This window comes from Ahaetulla prasina, chromosome 2 (assembly GCF_028640845.1).
Source record: "Ahaetulla prasina isolate Xishuangbanna chromosome 2, ASM2864084v1, whole genome shotgun sequence".
Taxonomy (NCBI): domain Eukaryota; kingdom Metazoa; phylum Chordata; class Lepidosauria; order Squamata; family Colubridae; genus Ahaetulla; species Ahaetulla prasina.
In genome coordinates this window covers 192017427-192034042 of record NC_080540.1, presented here as the reverse complement: position 1 = coordinate 192034042, position 16616 = coordinate 192017427, and the positions used below count along the sequence as shown (strand labels likewise).

Here is a 16616-nt window from a genome sequence, read left to right as displayed (position 1 = left end):
TAAAAGAATCTTTCCAAGCTAGAGGGAATTGAGCATTAGATTGGCATTTACAAGAACTATAAAGTGATGCATTTGAAAGGAAATAAATCCCAAATTTATGTGCATAGAACATAGAGTTGGAAGGGACCTTGGAAGTCTTCTAGTTCAATCCCGTGCTCAAGAAGGAAACCCCATATCGTTTCAGACAAATGGTTCTTTTGGGAAGACTCCAGAGTTAAAGCATTTACAACTCCTGAAAGCAAGCTGTTCCACTGGTTAATCGTTCTCACTGTCAGAAAATTTCTCCTTAGTTCTAGGTTCTTCTCTCCTTCGTTAGGTTCCATCCATTGCTTCTTGTCCTGCCTTCTGGTCCTTTGGTAAATAGGTTGACCCCTTCATCCAAATAGAATAGGAATAGGAATAGGAATAGGAATAGGATAGGATAGGATAGGATAGGATAGAACAGAACAGAACAGAACAGAACAGAACAGAACAGAACAGAACAGAATAGAATAGAATAGAACAGAATTCTTCACTGACCAAGTGTGATTGGACACAAAAGGAATTTGTCTTGGTGTGTATGCTGTCAGTGTACATAAAAGAAAAGATACGTTCATCAAGAATCATAAGGTACAACATTTGATGATAGTAATAGGGTACAAATAAGCAATCAAATCATATTTGGAAACAGTCAATATAAATTGTAAGCATACAAGCAACAAGGTTACAGTTATATAGTCATAAGTGGAAGGAAATGGGTGATAGGAACGATGAGAAGATTAATAGTAGTGCAGACTTAGTAAATAGTCTGACAGTGTTGAGGGAATTATTTGTTTAGCAGAGTGATGGCATTCGGGAAAAAACTGTTCTTGTGTCTTGTGTAGATGGAGATGAGATGGAGAATGCAGATGGAGTAGTACTTGGTCTCCTTGATATTATCCTGTAAACAACTCATTCATTGAGCAATAGATGAAAATAAGACAACTCCAGATTGAGAATAATTAAAAATAACACCAATATTGCAATCATCTCTTAGAAGCCTATTACGTAATTACATTAGGAATATTGTTCCAGTCACCAGTGTCGACAAATATTATGGAACTAAAAAAGTACAAATGGAAAGGACTGAGAACAATCCCTTGTGAATAAGGTTTACCATCTTTTCTATCTTGTTACTTTAAAAACAAGATAAAAAAGGCGGAGAGGTATGATCTTAGAGAAGCATATAGTATATACAATCATTATGCAAAGTGTACAGAAAGTGGACAGGTAACTTTTTTTCATAACAATAATTTAAGGTCATTCCAGAAGTTGAATGGAGGGAGAGTAAAGATTAAAAGAGCTTTCTAACAGGACACACAGACATACCTGGATTGGTCTTCCAAAGAGTTGTGATGCCATGGCTCTTCAGGAAAGCATTTGGGACAATCAGGATTAACTTGTCCCTACTGAGTAGCAGTATTAAAAGATATTTACTGATATGTTATGATGCATATTTTTAGTATTGAGTTATTACTGAATATGAGCTACTTAGAGCCTTTCGGAATGGGGTAGTATAGAAACAGAAGGAATCACTGACAGAGAATTAATGGCAGCTCTTGATTTATATGGTTTTAAAAGGAAATAAAAAGGAGGTGGGGGAGGGCTATCAATGGCTGCTATCATCCTGGGCTATATACAAGGATATTTGGCGAACTCAGCAGAGGCTGGATCTATGGGCAATGAGGAAACTTCTGAAGTTGAATTTTTCATCATTGGTAGATGTTTTCTAACTTTCTTGGAAAATAAAGGTGAAGGAAGGAGACCTGCAGAGTGGATTTCCTCTCCCATGTCCTAGTGAAATTGGGCCATGCTGACCTTGGGCCAGTCACTCTCTCTCAGCCCTAAGAAAAAGGGAAGGGCAACCCACTGCTGAAAGTTTTGCCAAGAAAACTACAGGGATTAGTTCAGGCAGTTGCCAGAAGTCAACATGACTCAAACCCACCAAAAAGGGTGTGTGTGGCCAGGTGAGAAGTTTGCCTGTGGAAATATTGAAATCTGGATATGTTTATTTTAGAACCCAATTCATCTTTAAACTTATTGAGGTAAAAGTTTCTTATTAACCACTTTTTAAGCACTGAAGAGATGGCTTCTCATCTTCCTATTAAAGGAACTACATGCCTGTATTCTATACATTTTATATTTTGCAAAGTGCTATCGTTCTCAGGCTCTATGAACATATTAAAAATAGAAAATGTAAAAAGATGTAATTCAGAGGTCCTCTTTTTTATTATTGCATTTTACATTGGATTTATTAACTAGTACAGCATTATTAAAAATGGCATATATGTTAATAAATTTTTGCAGCTAATTTTAGATAGAAATAATATTTTATTAATTGATATACAAAATCACAGAGACAGAATCTGTACAAGTAAGTGTTGCTGGAAATATCAGTGCCAGGACCTTATTGTAACATATTAATTTTCCTCAAGACTGACCATGTGAGGGGGGGGAAAGGCCCAGGTAGCAATAACTCTATATTCTTAAATCTTTTAAACTACAATACCTTCTCTTACTCTTAACGGTAATCAAAGTGAATAAAAGACCCATTGTTTTGAGTAAGCAGATATTTTTGTGAGACGTCTCTTCTAGAACAAAGTTCTCTTGTCCAGCAATCTGAGACAAGAAAATACAAGCATAACAACTGTATGTTCTTTTTTTTAATAATATATTTAATAGAGGCTTTATTGTTCATTTAATTATTTTGTCACCTAATAAGAAGACAGGATTTATTGGAAAAGACTCTGATGTTGAGAAGGACTGAAGACAAAAGGAGAAGGAGATGGCAGAGGATGAGGTGGTTAGATAGTGTCATCGATGCAATGAACATGAATTTTGGCAAACTCTGGGAGATAGTGGAGAACAGGGAGGTCTGGTTGTGCTATGATCCATGGGGTTGCAAAGAGTTGGACATGACTTAGCAACTAAACAGTGAAAACCTCTTTGAGACTTTATGATTTAAGAAACTGAACACAGGAGGGGACTAAATATTCAAGGTAGAAGGGGAAAAAAGAAAAAAGTGAAAAACATGTCTCTCATCTTTAGTCAGCTTGGAACTTACAAAAAGACAAGGGACAATGGACTCACTGTTCTTGCGCAGGAGCCTGTTGCGAGAAGGTCTTCTCTCACATCCAACTGGTGTGCCAATTGTGCCTGTGCCTAGAACAGGAGGCCCATTAGATGATCCTTTATGCACTATCCACTGATTTGGATAAGGCTTCCCAACAGCAAATTGAAGATCTTTCTTAGAGACATTATGCAATAATATGAGGACTTTTAATTATCTCAACATTGGTTAAGAGACACATTTTGCCCAGCATGGCCCTTCCAGGAAATTTTGAATTTGTGTTGCTGATAATTTTCTGCTTCAGAGAATGGAGGAAAGCTCAAATAGCTCAATTATCCATGACTTAATAGAAAACAACAGGGAAGATTTAATTAAAAGGATGTAGCAGGAACATTGAGAGAAGAAATAGTGTGATGCTGAAGTTCTTGATTTTAAGGGAAACTAAAACTGAATGCTGTCAAAGTGGATTCTCCATGTTAGGAGAATCCAATAGGAAAAGGATTTGAAGATATGTGGAACTTCTTTAAAAATGCATAATACATGCATACATACATACATGTGCAACCTCTCTCCTGTGGAACCCTCCACTTTCCATGGTTTAAGGAAGAACTGATGGGTTAAGAGATGTCTAGAATACTATGGGAGGTCAATGAGGAACACACTTCACTGAGCACCCTTATGTTGTCTGTTAGATACTGGCAGCCTGAAAGGATTCTATAAGCTCCAGTGTTTGAGCGGGAAAATGCACAAACATGATTGGTTGAACCCCCTGACAACTCCCTATATAAGGACAAACTGTCAAGAGAGGCAAGCTGCTGGATTGTAGATAGTTGTTCAATAAAGAGCTGTTGTCTGAAGCCTGTTTCCAGTCTCTTCACTCACCCAACTTAACATTGTCCACTGATAACTGTATAGATGGCCCTGTTTAGGGTGACCCAAGCCTTCTAAGTTGAAGCTGCTGGGTGGTGTCATCCATCATCATCTATATTATCCATATACTGATGATACCCAGCTGGACATCCCTACCTAAGGAAAGCTAAGCAACGCTGTAAACATCCTTGCTTAGTGCTGGGACACTAAGGTGTCAAACTCGCAGCGTCATGTTGCTGTCATGTGACATATCATGTTTTTCCCATTCACAGATCTGGGGTGGGCCTGCGCATGACGCATCCGGCCCAACAACAGGCCTTATTTTAACCTTGGTGAGTAGCTTTGGGATTGGGAGTCTAATGGATTTGAACATTTACCATCTTTGATGCTGGATGGGGTAAACTGCTCCATTCAGACTTGGTGCACCATCTGAGTTTCCTTCTGGATTTATGGCTCCTGCCTAAGAAGCAGATGGTAGTTTTGGTTAGAAGGGCCAAAAGTTTATGTTGTGAACCAGTTGCGCCCATTCCTGGATCCAGAGGCTCTACAATCAGTCACTCAAGTCCTGATCATTTGTTGAATGTATTACTGCAATGCATTTTACATGAGGCTGCCCATGAAGAATATTCAGAAGCTTAGCTGGTCCAAAATGCAGTTATGTGTTCTTCTAGAACTGCATGACCCATCTTGACTTTGTGAGCTGCATTGGTTGTCAATTTGCTTCTGGATGCAATTCAGAGTGCTAGTTATGAGCTTTAAAGCTCCACATGGCATAGAGACAGGTTGAGTTAGATAAATGTAATGGGATGGGATGGGATGGGATGGATGGGATGGATAAATGTCAGTTACATTTATCCATCCCATCAAGGCCTAGCAGGAGGGCTATATTGCAGCTCCCATTGGCTAAGGCACTTTGTTTGGTGGGACCTAGGAAAGCCTTTTCTCCCATGGCACCCACCCTCTACAACATCCTCCTCCCCTCTGAATGAAATTGGATCCAACCCTAACGGTTTTCCAGAAGGCCTTTAAAACTTGGTTCTGCCATCAAGCCTAGCTACCTCATGGTAATATGGAGCCTGTTTAATGGTTGCACAGAGTGCAAGTTTATAATGTATTCTTCCCTGAATAGAATAATATTCTATTATAACATTTGTAACTGTTTAATTGTATTTTAATGAGTTTGTTTTAATTATGCTGATTATGTGTCATCTCACCTGCATTCTATTGCTGCAGCCTCAATGCCACTTCCATCCTTAAACAACCTGATGTTTTGTCTACCAACAGTTTTCAGTGCCAGCAAAGCACTACAGGTTGCCTGTTCCATTGGTTCCTGATAATTAGGTCAGTGTATAGCTAATAACGATAGGAGTTCTCTGTAGATACCAGTGTTTGTTTACTTCTCCTGTCTCTTTTTCAAACTAGCAGTGTGTGTGTGCGTGTGTGTTTCCTTTCCAGAAGTCTAAATCTACACAGAAAACTGCAGAACTTCCAAACATTTCATTTTAAAAATTTAAGATTAGGTAATTAAATGGAAAATTTTGACTAAATGCTGGTCCTCACAATCAAATTGATCAACCCTTCAAAGAAGTGTAAATTTCATTCTAATCTCAGTTTATCTACAGCACTTTTTCATGCACGAAGATTTATTCCCTACCATGACGTAAAAGTAAGACACTCAATAATGATATAAATTCCAAAGAAATTTTCAAGCTAAATGTTTCTCTGGCAGGAAATATCTCTTGTTACAGCACTGTAAGAATATTTGCTAACCAAAAACATTCTCCCCCCCCCACCCCAAATACATTGCCTGAAATTAAATGTCACCATAAAAAGTCACCCCTAATTTTAACGCTGCCTTGGTTTTTCTGTCAATAAAAATTCTGTACCCGAAAAAGTGCCGTGAGAAATAAAACAAATCTAAGGCAATGATTAATACAAATTTACCTTGAAGTTAATTTTCACAGCAAATTGAACCACAGATCTTAAAGAAACCTAATTCTAACTTCATGCTATAGCACAGGGATCTCCAACCTTGGCAACTTGAAGACTGGCTGAGGAATTCTGGGAATCGGAGTCCACAAGTCTTCAAGTTGCCAAGGTTGGAGACCCCGCTATAGAATATCCATAGTTTTTAACCTAAGAGTTTACCTAGAGATAATTTTTCCCATATCACGAGTGTACCACTGCATAAAAATCACACCAGAACTCCAGAGCTAACATTAAATTTCACCACATCCTCAAGGAAGCCTAAATTTAACCTTATTCCTGTCCATAAAGATTTGTTATTCCCAAAATTATTCTAAGAAAGATTTCCACAAGAAGATACAAAACCAGAAAACCACAACCCATAGAAACTCATTCTAAATATCATCCATATAAGAAATTCAACTAATGGAAACTTATTTAACTTAGTCCTATAGCCCCTTACTCTAATTTTCACCACTGGTGAATCCAAAATTGCTTAACCTAAATGTTTTCCCAGATGGTAATCCTACCGTATTGTGAGCTCAAATCATAAAAACACCTCAAAAGCTAATCTCAGAATTAGATTCTACCATTGACTTAGAAAGCCTAATTCTAAAGCCTACTCTTAACTGTAACCCTTGCAGCAAGAGAAGCTGTTTATCACCATATTTAGTGACAGAAATTTCTACATACAATTAATACTAATCTCTAAAACTAATCCCAAATCCAAACTGAATAGACATCCAGGAATCCCAATCCAGATCCTAACTTAATTACATAGCTAACCAATCTTTTTTAACCTAGCAATTCTACTGTAACATGAGGAGTAAAAACTCAACCCGATTGAGACTTTCCCTTCATGCCATACAATGACATTTAACCAGAGACCTCAAGGAAACCTAATTTATCCTTCCTTCATCCTGTTGCAAAATTGAAATGCTTTACTACAAAAGGGGCCTAAGAAAAAAGTCCAGAGGAAAAATGAAACCAAGTAACCCTTAATGAGAAAACCCTAGTATAATGTTTCTAGGAAACTTATATCCATCAATATAGCAATAGAAACTCTTTACGAAATTCACATTTTTCAGGCAATCCCCTCAAAATATGAACAGTCCAGGGGTCAATCACCAAATACTCCTACAAGCTGGTCTCATAAAGCTGAGAGTCAAGGATCAGGAGCACAGGTCTGACAATAGTGGGTTATTTCCAGGCTGATGGCTATTCTGAAGTATACATAGCTGCAGATGTGGTTCAGTTAGGGATGTTGGCATCCTTGCTTCTCGAAGAGGATCACCTCTGTCCTGCTACCAATGCATCATAGGGCTAAAAACCCAATCAGGTTCTGCGCATCATCACCCAAGCCTACCTTCGCCTGTTTGTGCTGATTAACTGCCTCACCAGCCTCATAAGGCCAATTGCCTGCTAACTCCTTGATGGTAGAAATCCAGGCCCTTCGGTATGTCTCATAGGTGTCACATAATCAGAGTAGATCATAACAATTAGAGAAAAGTATGTATACAGATTGAAGGAACTGGGCAGGTTTGGCTTTGAAAAGAATAGGAATATGATAGTATTCTTCAAATGCCTGAAAGACATTTGCATTGAAAAATATCAGTAATTATTCTCTATCATTTTAGAGTGTAGGGCATAGAACAATAGATTTAAGTTAGAGACAGTTTCCAATTAACTTTTTCAAATTCCTCTTAGTAAGGGGTTGTGATACTAGAATCTATTATCCAGAGCAGCTGTAGATTCCATTTCATTGGGTATGTTGAAACAAAAATTAAGCAGCCATTTATCTTTAACTTGGATTTTTTTCACTGAGTATGGGGTTGAGTTCAACTGCTTAAATTGTCTTTCCAATTCTATGATTAAATTAACTTCCACCAGCACTAGTACTTATATATTTTTATATCTTTTTTTTTCAGAATTGCAAAACAGTACTATCCACTTTTTCAGAACACATTTTCTGCATAAGTAGGTTATGCTACATGATTTTTAAGGAGTCCCTGGGAAGTGACATTTAAAATCATTACCATTCTGATTTGAAATAAATTCTACATTTCTCTTAAGGTTTATCAAAGTAATTTTGTGGAATTTACAGACTGAAACTAACAGCTGTCAGAAACCAAAAGGTTGTTTACTTTGAAGCCCTGAGAACAAGTTATTCTGAAAGATCCTAATTTAATCTTCTAGCATCTATGTAGTCAAAATAGAAAACAACCTGAAATATGGGCAGTGCTTTAAAAAGACAAAAGCATGGTTTTAAGACAGTCTAGTTCTCAGTGAGTTAGAAATTCAAATCTAGGCCACTTAAGAGTTCAAATAATGTCTTCAACCCACTCTCAAAAATCTGTTCATAAGAAATGCCGAATTTCAGAACATATTATAGACTATTCATAAGAGTATAAAAGGAAAGGAAATAAATGCTTGGATATTCTGAAGGAGAATTGGCAAGTTTTGTCTATAGTCTTAAGGCAGACCTAAGTCATAACACAGGTTTCATCTGACAGTAACTGTCTCTTCAACGTATGGTAGAAAATGAAGACCAAGAAACCATCTTGTTTACTCAGATTACCCCCAAGAGATCTCCATAGCTTTCTCTTCTTATTGATGTCCCTCAGAAGATCATTGCAAAGTACAGAAGGTTGAACAAATGACAGTCCCTTTGAATCTTTACAACTGAAAAGTGCATTTGAACCTGGGTCTTCCAAGTCAGGAGTCTCCAACCTTGGTCCCTTTAAGACTTGTGGACTTCAACTTCCAGAGTCCCTCAGCCAGCAAAGCTGGCTGAAGGACTCTGGGAGTTGAAGTCCACAAGTCTTAAAGGGACCAAGGTTGGAGACCCCTGTTCCAAGTGATATTGCCCAAATGGATCCTCCAATATGTATCTTCCCTGATTGGAATGAGATGGTTTCATGGGCTCTATTGGCAAGAAACTGGTACTGTGATAACTTTCAGGTCTGGCAGGATCCCAAGCACTGGAGAGAATTCAGAGTTACAATGGCTTGTTGGGAAATTGGGAACAAACTGGGAAGTTCTTTGAAAGTCTCCTTATTTTATAGAGGAGCGGAGGAAATAAAAAAAAAGGAGATACACCATTCAATTGACCAAAATATTTTACTTTTAAGCTTTCAAGTTTAAGAAAACCAAAATCAGGAGCATGTCAACAGCCCTCTCCAAAGCTATCATACTTATCTAGCAACTAACAATAATTTTGCAATTTAAAGAAACACATACTTGCCAGAAATGCATACAAAAATAAGTTTCTACCAATGTAAAAAATCATTTGGACATCATCTATGCATTTCAGCTTTGAATTTAATATTTAACAAAGGTCTAAACTTCAGCTTGTTGTGCCCTTTTTTGATACAATTCTATTTTATATTCCCCTCTCACCCTAAGGTGCAATTCTACAACAGGAAGCAAAACAAACTTTTTCATGAGCATCAAATTGTGCTTTTTACAGTTTAGCTTTGTTTCTGCTTTTGAATAATCCAGTGCAATTAATTTCAGCAATATTCAGGCAGTTTGATATGTAGTTAAGCAAAACATGCAGCTTAACTACGGCAACTGAAATAGACTCAACGTTTCTCTGCTTATCTGTTTGATTCAAGAAGGAATTCAACAAGGTGGTGCCACTTTAGCACTGCCAAGGTCATCCACCTTTCCACAGATAAGAATTTATCTCTAAGTTACAGAAGAAATGCTACTTTTAAAAAAGCTATTATCCTGTTTTGAACTTTTATTGAAAGAAACTTAAGGATTTCTATCAGTCAGTAATGAACATTTCCAAACAAATTTTCCTTTATCATTACCCTGCCCTATTCTTATCCTTGTTTCCTTTTCTGGAAATGTAATGCTTATGCTATAATACAAATATACCAGTTTAATAAATAGCCTTTTGCAGTAGAAAACCTGTAAAAAAAACCGCTATAGGTTGCAAACGATATATCTTCTTTCTGTATTTAATAGACAATTTAGGAATTTCAAGTGTTCTGCTGAGATCTGGATTTGGTAAATCTATGCTAATCAACCATGAATTTCTTCAATAATGTAGCAAAGTATTCCTTATGGCTATTAGCTTTGCTGCCAAGAAAGTGCAATTGAGAAAGAATCTTGCAGAAGTGTTTTGAGCCCTCTTCTTTATGAAAAAGACTGGAGCTGTGGAAGCATGCCTGACAGATTTCCTTCTCACAAAACCTTCATTTATTCACCAACTGTGACTGAGGGCCCTTCTTTCCTTTCTATACCTTTGAACTTTAAAAGGCTTCCTAAAAATCTACAAGTACCAATAAACCCTGAATAGCAAGCAATGGAAATTTATAACTGCTTTAAACTGAACTCACTTTTAAGAACTTTTTTTCAAGAACTTGGAGTGTTAATTGAGTGCTAACTGAAGTATTTTATCCTCAGGTAACTATTGAAACCATCATTTCTACTGCAGTTATTGCTACTCACTTCATCAATAGCACTTCCTACCTTCCTACCACCCTCCCAAAATCTGGTTCCATATATTTATATTTTCTTTTGGTTTGCATTCATTTCTTGGTATTTTCATCTTGACTGAAAATATTTTTAAAAAAATCTAGTTTCAATATAATTTTAGAAAAATACTAACTGTATATTCCAGGGGTCTCCAACCTTGGTCCCTTTAAGACTTGTGGACTTCAACTCCTAGAGTTGAAGTCTAAAGCTGGCTGAGGAACTCTGGGAGTTGAAGTCCACAAGTCTTAAAGGGACCAAGGTTGGAGACCCCTGCTATATTCTATATATGCCCAGTTTCAGGGGAAAATAGAATTCCAAACTGCAGATTCATAAGCCTCTGTGTTTTCCAGTAATTGTTTTGCTACCTAAAAAGTTTTCCACAGAATTTTTGGATTGTACTATTAAGAAAAGGCAAATATTCAATATTACCCTTGCAAGAGTACTTTCCTGCTTCCTCCTTTGCTTGGCAGTCTTCCAAACAGGCTAGAAGGAATCATGGAACAGGCCTTCCGCTTTGGGATTGCTACAAATCAAGATCTCTCCATTGCCAATGCTGCCCTCCTAAAAATGTTTAGACTTTCTTTGCCTCCATTGCTGTCACTTTCCTTCTTCAAGGAAGGTCTCAAAGTATTTCTGAGGAAGCTTGTGAGAAGAGATCATGAAAGCTATGTATTCTGGAAGCCATTTCTGCCAGCACGAAGTTGCCAGTATCCAATTTCTTCAAACTAAAATGCACCAAATAGAATGTAAGGATTTTTCCTTTTTAAAGACAATTTCATTATTACCGCTATGGTGCCAGAAAGAAACTGATTAAGACTTTCAGGAAAATGGCTCTCATACTACCGACATTAAAATGCTTCAATTCCACTCCTTTTAGTGGGGTTTTGATCAGCTAATTGTGTGCTACAATATAGCTATTTTTCCTGCACATGAATACCAGATTAGTCCTCATTACTTCCACTAAATTGGAAACAGAACTTCCAGACAATGAAACTTCAAAAAAGTAAGATAGCATGGAAGCAATTAAGTATCTATTGTTGTTCTGGTGTCGCTGGACATCATCTTTCAGACTTCAGCTTTAAAACTTGCAGACACACATTAGGACAGATAGAAAAGAGATTTTCTTTTATGAAAGGCAGTACTATTTTATGACCTGACTAAAGCTTGGTAACATTAGTCCTATTTAAGCAGTTAAAAGAAATACAGGAAATGCTGCATTCTGGCTGAAAAGAGGCGCCGAAGACAAGAAATCAATTGCAAGGCAACCAGGTGGGACATACCTGGCCGTAAGTATCTGCAACATAGTAGCTAGTGAAATTTGCATCACTAACATAGGGTGCTGGCTGGTAATAGCAAGTGATGTTATTAACATTAGGGATGATGTTTTGCTCCACAAGAACTCTGAGGGCCAAAAGGGAGATCAAGTTCAGGGTCTGTCTACGTTCATGCCCCATGAGGCATACAGTGCTCTCATTCACCACTTTCCGCAAGGTCATTAGGTAGTCGTATTTGCTTCTGTCCTCTTCCGCAAAGTGATTCTGCAGGTAGGTTTCCAATTTGCGCTGCTGTTCCAGAATATCTGGGAAGTCTATGAAGAACCTGGAGCACATGTAGCGCTCCAAGGTTTTGATTTCCTCTTTGTCCATGGGCTTGAAATCCCTCACAAGAAGGTTGCTGTATTTCAGGAGCCCTCCTCCCCTAATTTCCTCAGGATTCTTGGTAGTTATCAGTCTGTTCTTAAGGTGAAGAAAGGCTGCCTCAAAATCACCATACATACTTTCTCCAATGACAGTTGGATGGAAGTGCTCTGACATTGGGTTTGCTGAGCACTCGTAATAAAAAAGCAGGGAGTCTAATATTATTTGAAAAGAATCCACACTGAACTCAAATTGCCGCCGTATACGATCCACAAACTTGAGCTCTACATTTCTCCCATGCCTGTTAGAAAGAGATATTAAGCTCCATCGGTCAATTTCAGTGGATACCTTCACCAACTTTTCAATATATACTTCCTTAAGAGTCATGGGAGTAATCTTGAGTTTGTTAACACCTTCAGGCAAAAAATTTAAAAGGGACTGCAGCACCACTTCTTTGACCAACTGGAACTCGGTCTCACTTGGGAGGGACACCTGAAAAACAAGATCTAGATCTTTACAACCCAGCCCGTTATCTTTAACCAAGACGTGACCAGCTGCAGAACCATTCAGTCGAACGTCATGCACTAGAATACTTGCATCTTCCAGCCTGCGCCGAACAGTTTGTATGATCTTCTTCAAAGTTATCTTCAGAGTAGGAAAATTGCCCCGTCCATGAATTGGCACCACTTCTGACAGGATCTCATGCAAGCGACTGACCTGTTCCCAGTTTAGTACACTGCAAGATGTGGAGCCAGCCTTTGGTCTCTTGTCTGCCATTGTAGATTAATATTTGAACTACAAGGGAAGAGAATATTGAAATAAGATACATCCTCTTAGTACAATTAAGCAAATTTGAGATCTTAACAATTGATTGGAATGTTCTTCATGGAAAGAAATAAGAATCTGGATGGAATATTATAAGCATTTTATATTTGCTATAGTCTAAACTGGTTCACTGATTCTTTACACTCAATTCTTTAGAATTGTGGCTGTCTTTGCACATTAGTTTCTCCAGCAACTTCACCATTTCTCAGAATGCTTGGAATTCTCACACATTGTTTTTGTTGGGAGGAAAGAAACCCTCAAGAGAAAGCTTTGCAACTGAGATGCTCTTATTTGTTAGATCAAAATTTATATGAATATATTAAAAACTATTATTCATGGCAGCCTTTTTGCCCCTAAAAAATTAGTTTGGGGACCTCTCATCCTACCCTGATACAAGGAATGGCTGGGAAAGGGTATATTAGATCTTTTCATGAACAGAATTAAGTTCATGACATGCTGCCTCTGTTAAAGTTTGATTACTCCCTTTATCTGTACACCAGAATCTACCTGACTTACCACTTTCCCTCTACATGGTATAATCATTTTAAAGGGATTTAAAGGATTTCATGTGAAATAGAGAAATCCACTTATAAAAAACCGGTTGCATCCTTTAAATCTGAGCCAAACCATTTAGCCTTTCTTTTAAAGGATTTCTAGACTGGCTTGCAGGACAGAGTCCTCTCTAGACAATTAATAAACAAATATACATTACAAAAATAGCTAACGGTTAACAAGCATTTTCAGTCAGCCTATTACAAGTCTCACTAGATAATGCTGGACACAACAATTACAATTTCACACTTACCCACATAGACCCACATACCCTAAGTTTAATTATTTGAATTTAGATGGGTAGAAATACACTGATTGCCTTGTTTCTACAGAATGGCACAGAAAAGTTCTTACAAGAAAAGGTCTCAAAGGGGATCATAAGAAGTAAACTGGATTGCTCTAGACAGAAAGAAGAACTTTCTTCTTCTCCCTTACCTGATATATATGGTTAGACAACTTGATTTCAATAGAAATGAGCCCTCCACCCAAATATGTTTGTATCCCTTCCCTCTACCCCCACCTTCTTTTTCAGAAGATTATCCTTGGAGGCGAAATAATTTTGCTATTACTGTTAGAATATTGAGAATCAGAAACTCTTACTGGTCTCCAAATCCCAGGGCAGTGCCAGCTAATTTCCGCATGAATCAAGTGTATAAACAAAAGATCCACTTTCCGTTGAGACTGAGAAAAATTTGTCCCATGTCTGCTCTTCTGCCGCATTAATTCAGCACCAGTAGCAGAGGAATGCAACACATACTGTATTCACTGAAGTCATGCAGCCTACATGTGCCCCGTCTTGTCTTCTCTCTACTTACTAGTCGCAGCAATTCTCAAGGTGGGCATCAGCTGGCTGGTGGCAAGAGGGGCAAATTCCAGCAATAAGACTTGGCTAAATGAAAAGCAATGTATCAGGAAAGGGGCTATTTGTATGCAGTTCCCTTAGGAAAGAAACACTGAACACAGCATCTTATCTGAGATATTTTCTTAGACTGGACAAAAACCAAATGTCTAGTGCCTCCTTAGCAGAACTGCTTAGACTAAAAATGAACGTGCCATTATATTCCCCATTATGTGTGGCCTAAGGTGGCCAAATAACTTAGAATGTCAAGTAACAGACTTCAAATAAGTCCCACTGAAACACTACACAGGTTGCCCTCAAAAATCATATATTTTAATGTATTCAAGGCATTAGAAAACTAAATATGGAAAGCAGCAACAGAAAAGGAGTTAAATCATTTGAGCTTGCATAGGAAATATTATTTTAATAGCTCTTATTTCACGGAATTTATCTTTATATCGGAAGCACATCTATGAGATATATAATTCAAAGGATTACTATAAAATAGATCAATGTTATGGAGTATTTTTCAGGAATCTCTATGCTCAGCAGTAATGCAGAGACATCACTTCAATATACAAACCTATTTTTAGGCTGTATATCCGTCAAGGCTACTATTATATTACTAGATGGTAGTATTTCCACAGAGACTTATTGTGAAGTTTTTCTCAAAACTGCTAAACAAAATTGCTTTAATCTGGAGTTACAAAGATCACTGGAGCCTTTCACATAAAAGGCATGTGTTTATTTTGTAGAGCACATTCTTTCCCGTAAAACGCTTGGATTGAAATTAATGCTTAGTAGAGTCATTTTGTTCCGCAGTTTTCCTAGAAAGCTGATCTGAAATGCTGGGATGTCAAGGCAATGCAGACGGAGTGATAAAGATGGCCTGCTCATTCTTTATTTCGGAGAAGAGCCTCTGCTGGATCCTTCTGCTTTCTATTTACAGAATGCTCAATTTTGAGTCCAACCCATTCATCTGAAGCAGCCTAATTACAAGGTATTTTTCATACAGGAGTCATCCTACCTCATTTACAGAATGTTGAAGGTGCCCTGCAAGCAAGGGTAACTACTACCATCCATGTTTTAAGCTACTACATATACAAAAGAAAAGGAAAAATAAAATAGTTGCATGATAGAATTGAACAATAGCTGCAGGAGTTTAGGAGCTGTCCATCTCAAATCACCCATCATTACACACATCTGGCATTGGCTGGAAAACCTGAAGTCCACATGCCCTGATTAGAAAAGGCTGCTGTAAAAAACTTGTTTAATAATGTTTTTTAGGTTCTTGTTTCACAAGGGCAGAAGCTTGTGCAGGATACAACATGGACAGAAGAGCTCTCTAGAATAATCTCAGATGCTTGGAAAATGGAAGGCTATTTTAAAAAGCAGCCAAGAGAAGGTAAGTCACTAGCTTGAAAGGACTCAAAAAGTAGTTGTTTCTGATAAACCAAGCTGAGAAAATAACACTCATCAGATCAAGAAGAGTAGGAAGCGACCAAATAAGTGAACAACAACAACAGTTAACTTATCACTGAAGCCCATAGCATTTCAGCAACAGGTGTGGCTGTTAACACCCACTTAGTAACTGGCTTCTGACAGAAATATCCAGCTGCCTCAGTCCTCTCCAGGGAAATTGGCGTAAACAGTCATTTTACCCATCTTCCTCTTTTCAAGGAAAAATCGTTCAAAGCCATTCTCCTTGGAAAAGTCTACCAATAAATAAGAATTGCTGCCATTTTAAAAAAAAATCACGCAGGTAAAAGACGCATTGCAACTCAATCCACATCCCCAAATCACACCTGAGCCTGCATCTGCGCTTCTACGCGAACTACGCCGCTCAACCCACCCAGTTCCACGCATTTCATACTGAAACGCGTCGGGGAGATGCGCGCTACCTTCCGGGCGCACCGAGATCCGCCACAGATGCGGGGAGACGTGACCCGCTGGCCCAGAGATCGAACCCGAAAGGGGACGAAGCCTAAAGCGGCTCTAGGGAGTCAGAACCAGGTCTCCACGCGTGTTTCACTCGAAGGGCGGCCAAGGAGGAGCCCCTTTGTCTGGTCCCCCAATGTCGCTGCGAGAGCAAATGCTTTTTGTGCTGCCACTGTTGCTGGCTGGACTTTATCGCGTAGAGGTTTCTAAGGTCCTTCCTCTCCCGGGGTCGGGGGCCAGCCAGGGCGCTCAGGTCTAAACAACCCTCAGCATTTTGCACACAAACCTCCGTTTTCCAACTAAGTCGGTGAGCGGGGAGGGCGCAGGAACCTCCGCGACGCTGGACCCTTCACCTCCGGTGGCAGCTCGGCCGTTTCGGTCTCTTCTTGCAGCTTAGCATTATGGTTTTTTTTCC

The 16616-nt window shown here is 38.5% G+C and overlaps 1 protein-coding gene across 1 annotated transcript; it reads right to left on the bottom strand.

Annotated features, from left to right (window-relative positions):
* Positions 1-9030: 9030 nt before the first annotated feature.
* TENT5C (terminal nucleotidyltransferase 5C) lies at positions 9031-16616 on the bottom strand. Its single transcript, XM_058173166.1, has 2 exons — positions 16488-16616; positions 9031-12843 (listed from the first exon to the last, which is right to left on the bottom strand). The coding sequence occupies exon 2, from the start codon at positions 12823-12825 to the stop codon at positions 11662-11664; it is 1164 nt and encodes a 387-aa protein (XP_058029149.1). The 5' UTR covers positions 12826-12843; positions 16488-16616; the 3' UTR covers positions 9031-11661.

Bases quoted from the DNA above. Each gene is read 5' to 3' on its own strand.
- TENT5C (XM_058173166.1), bottom strand. From the start codon at position 12,825: ATGGCAGACAAGAGACCAAAGGCTGGCTCCACATCTTGCAGTGTACTA.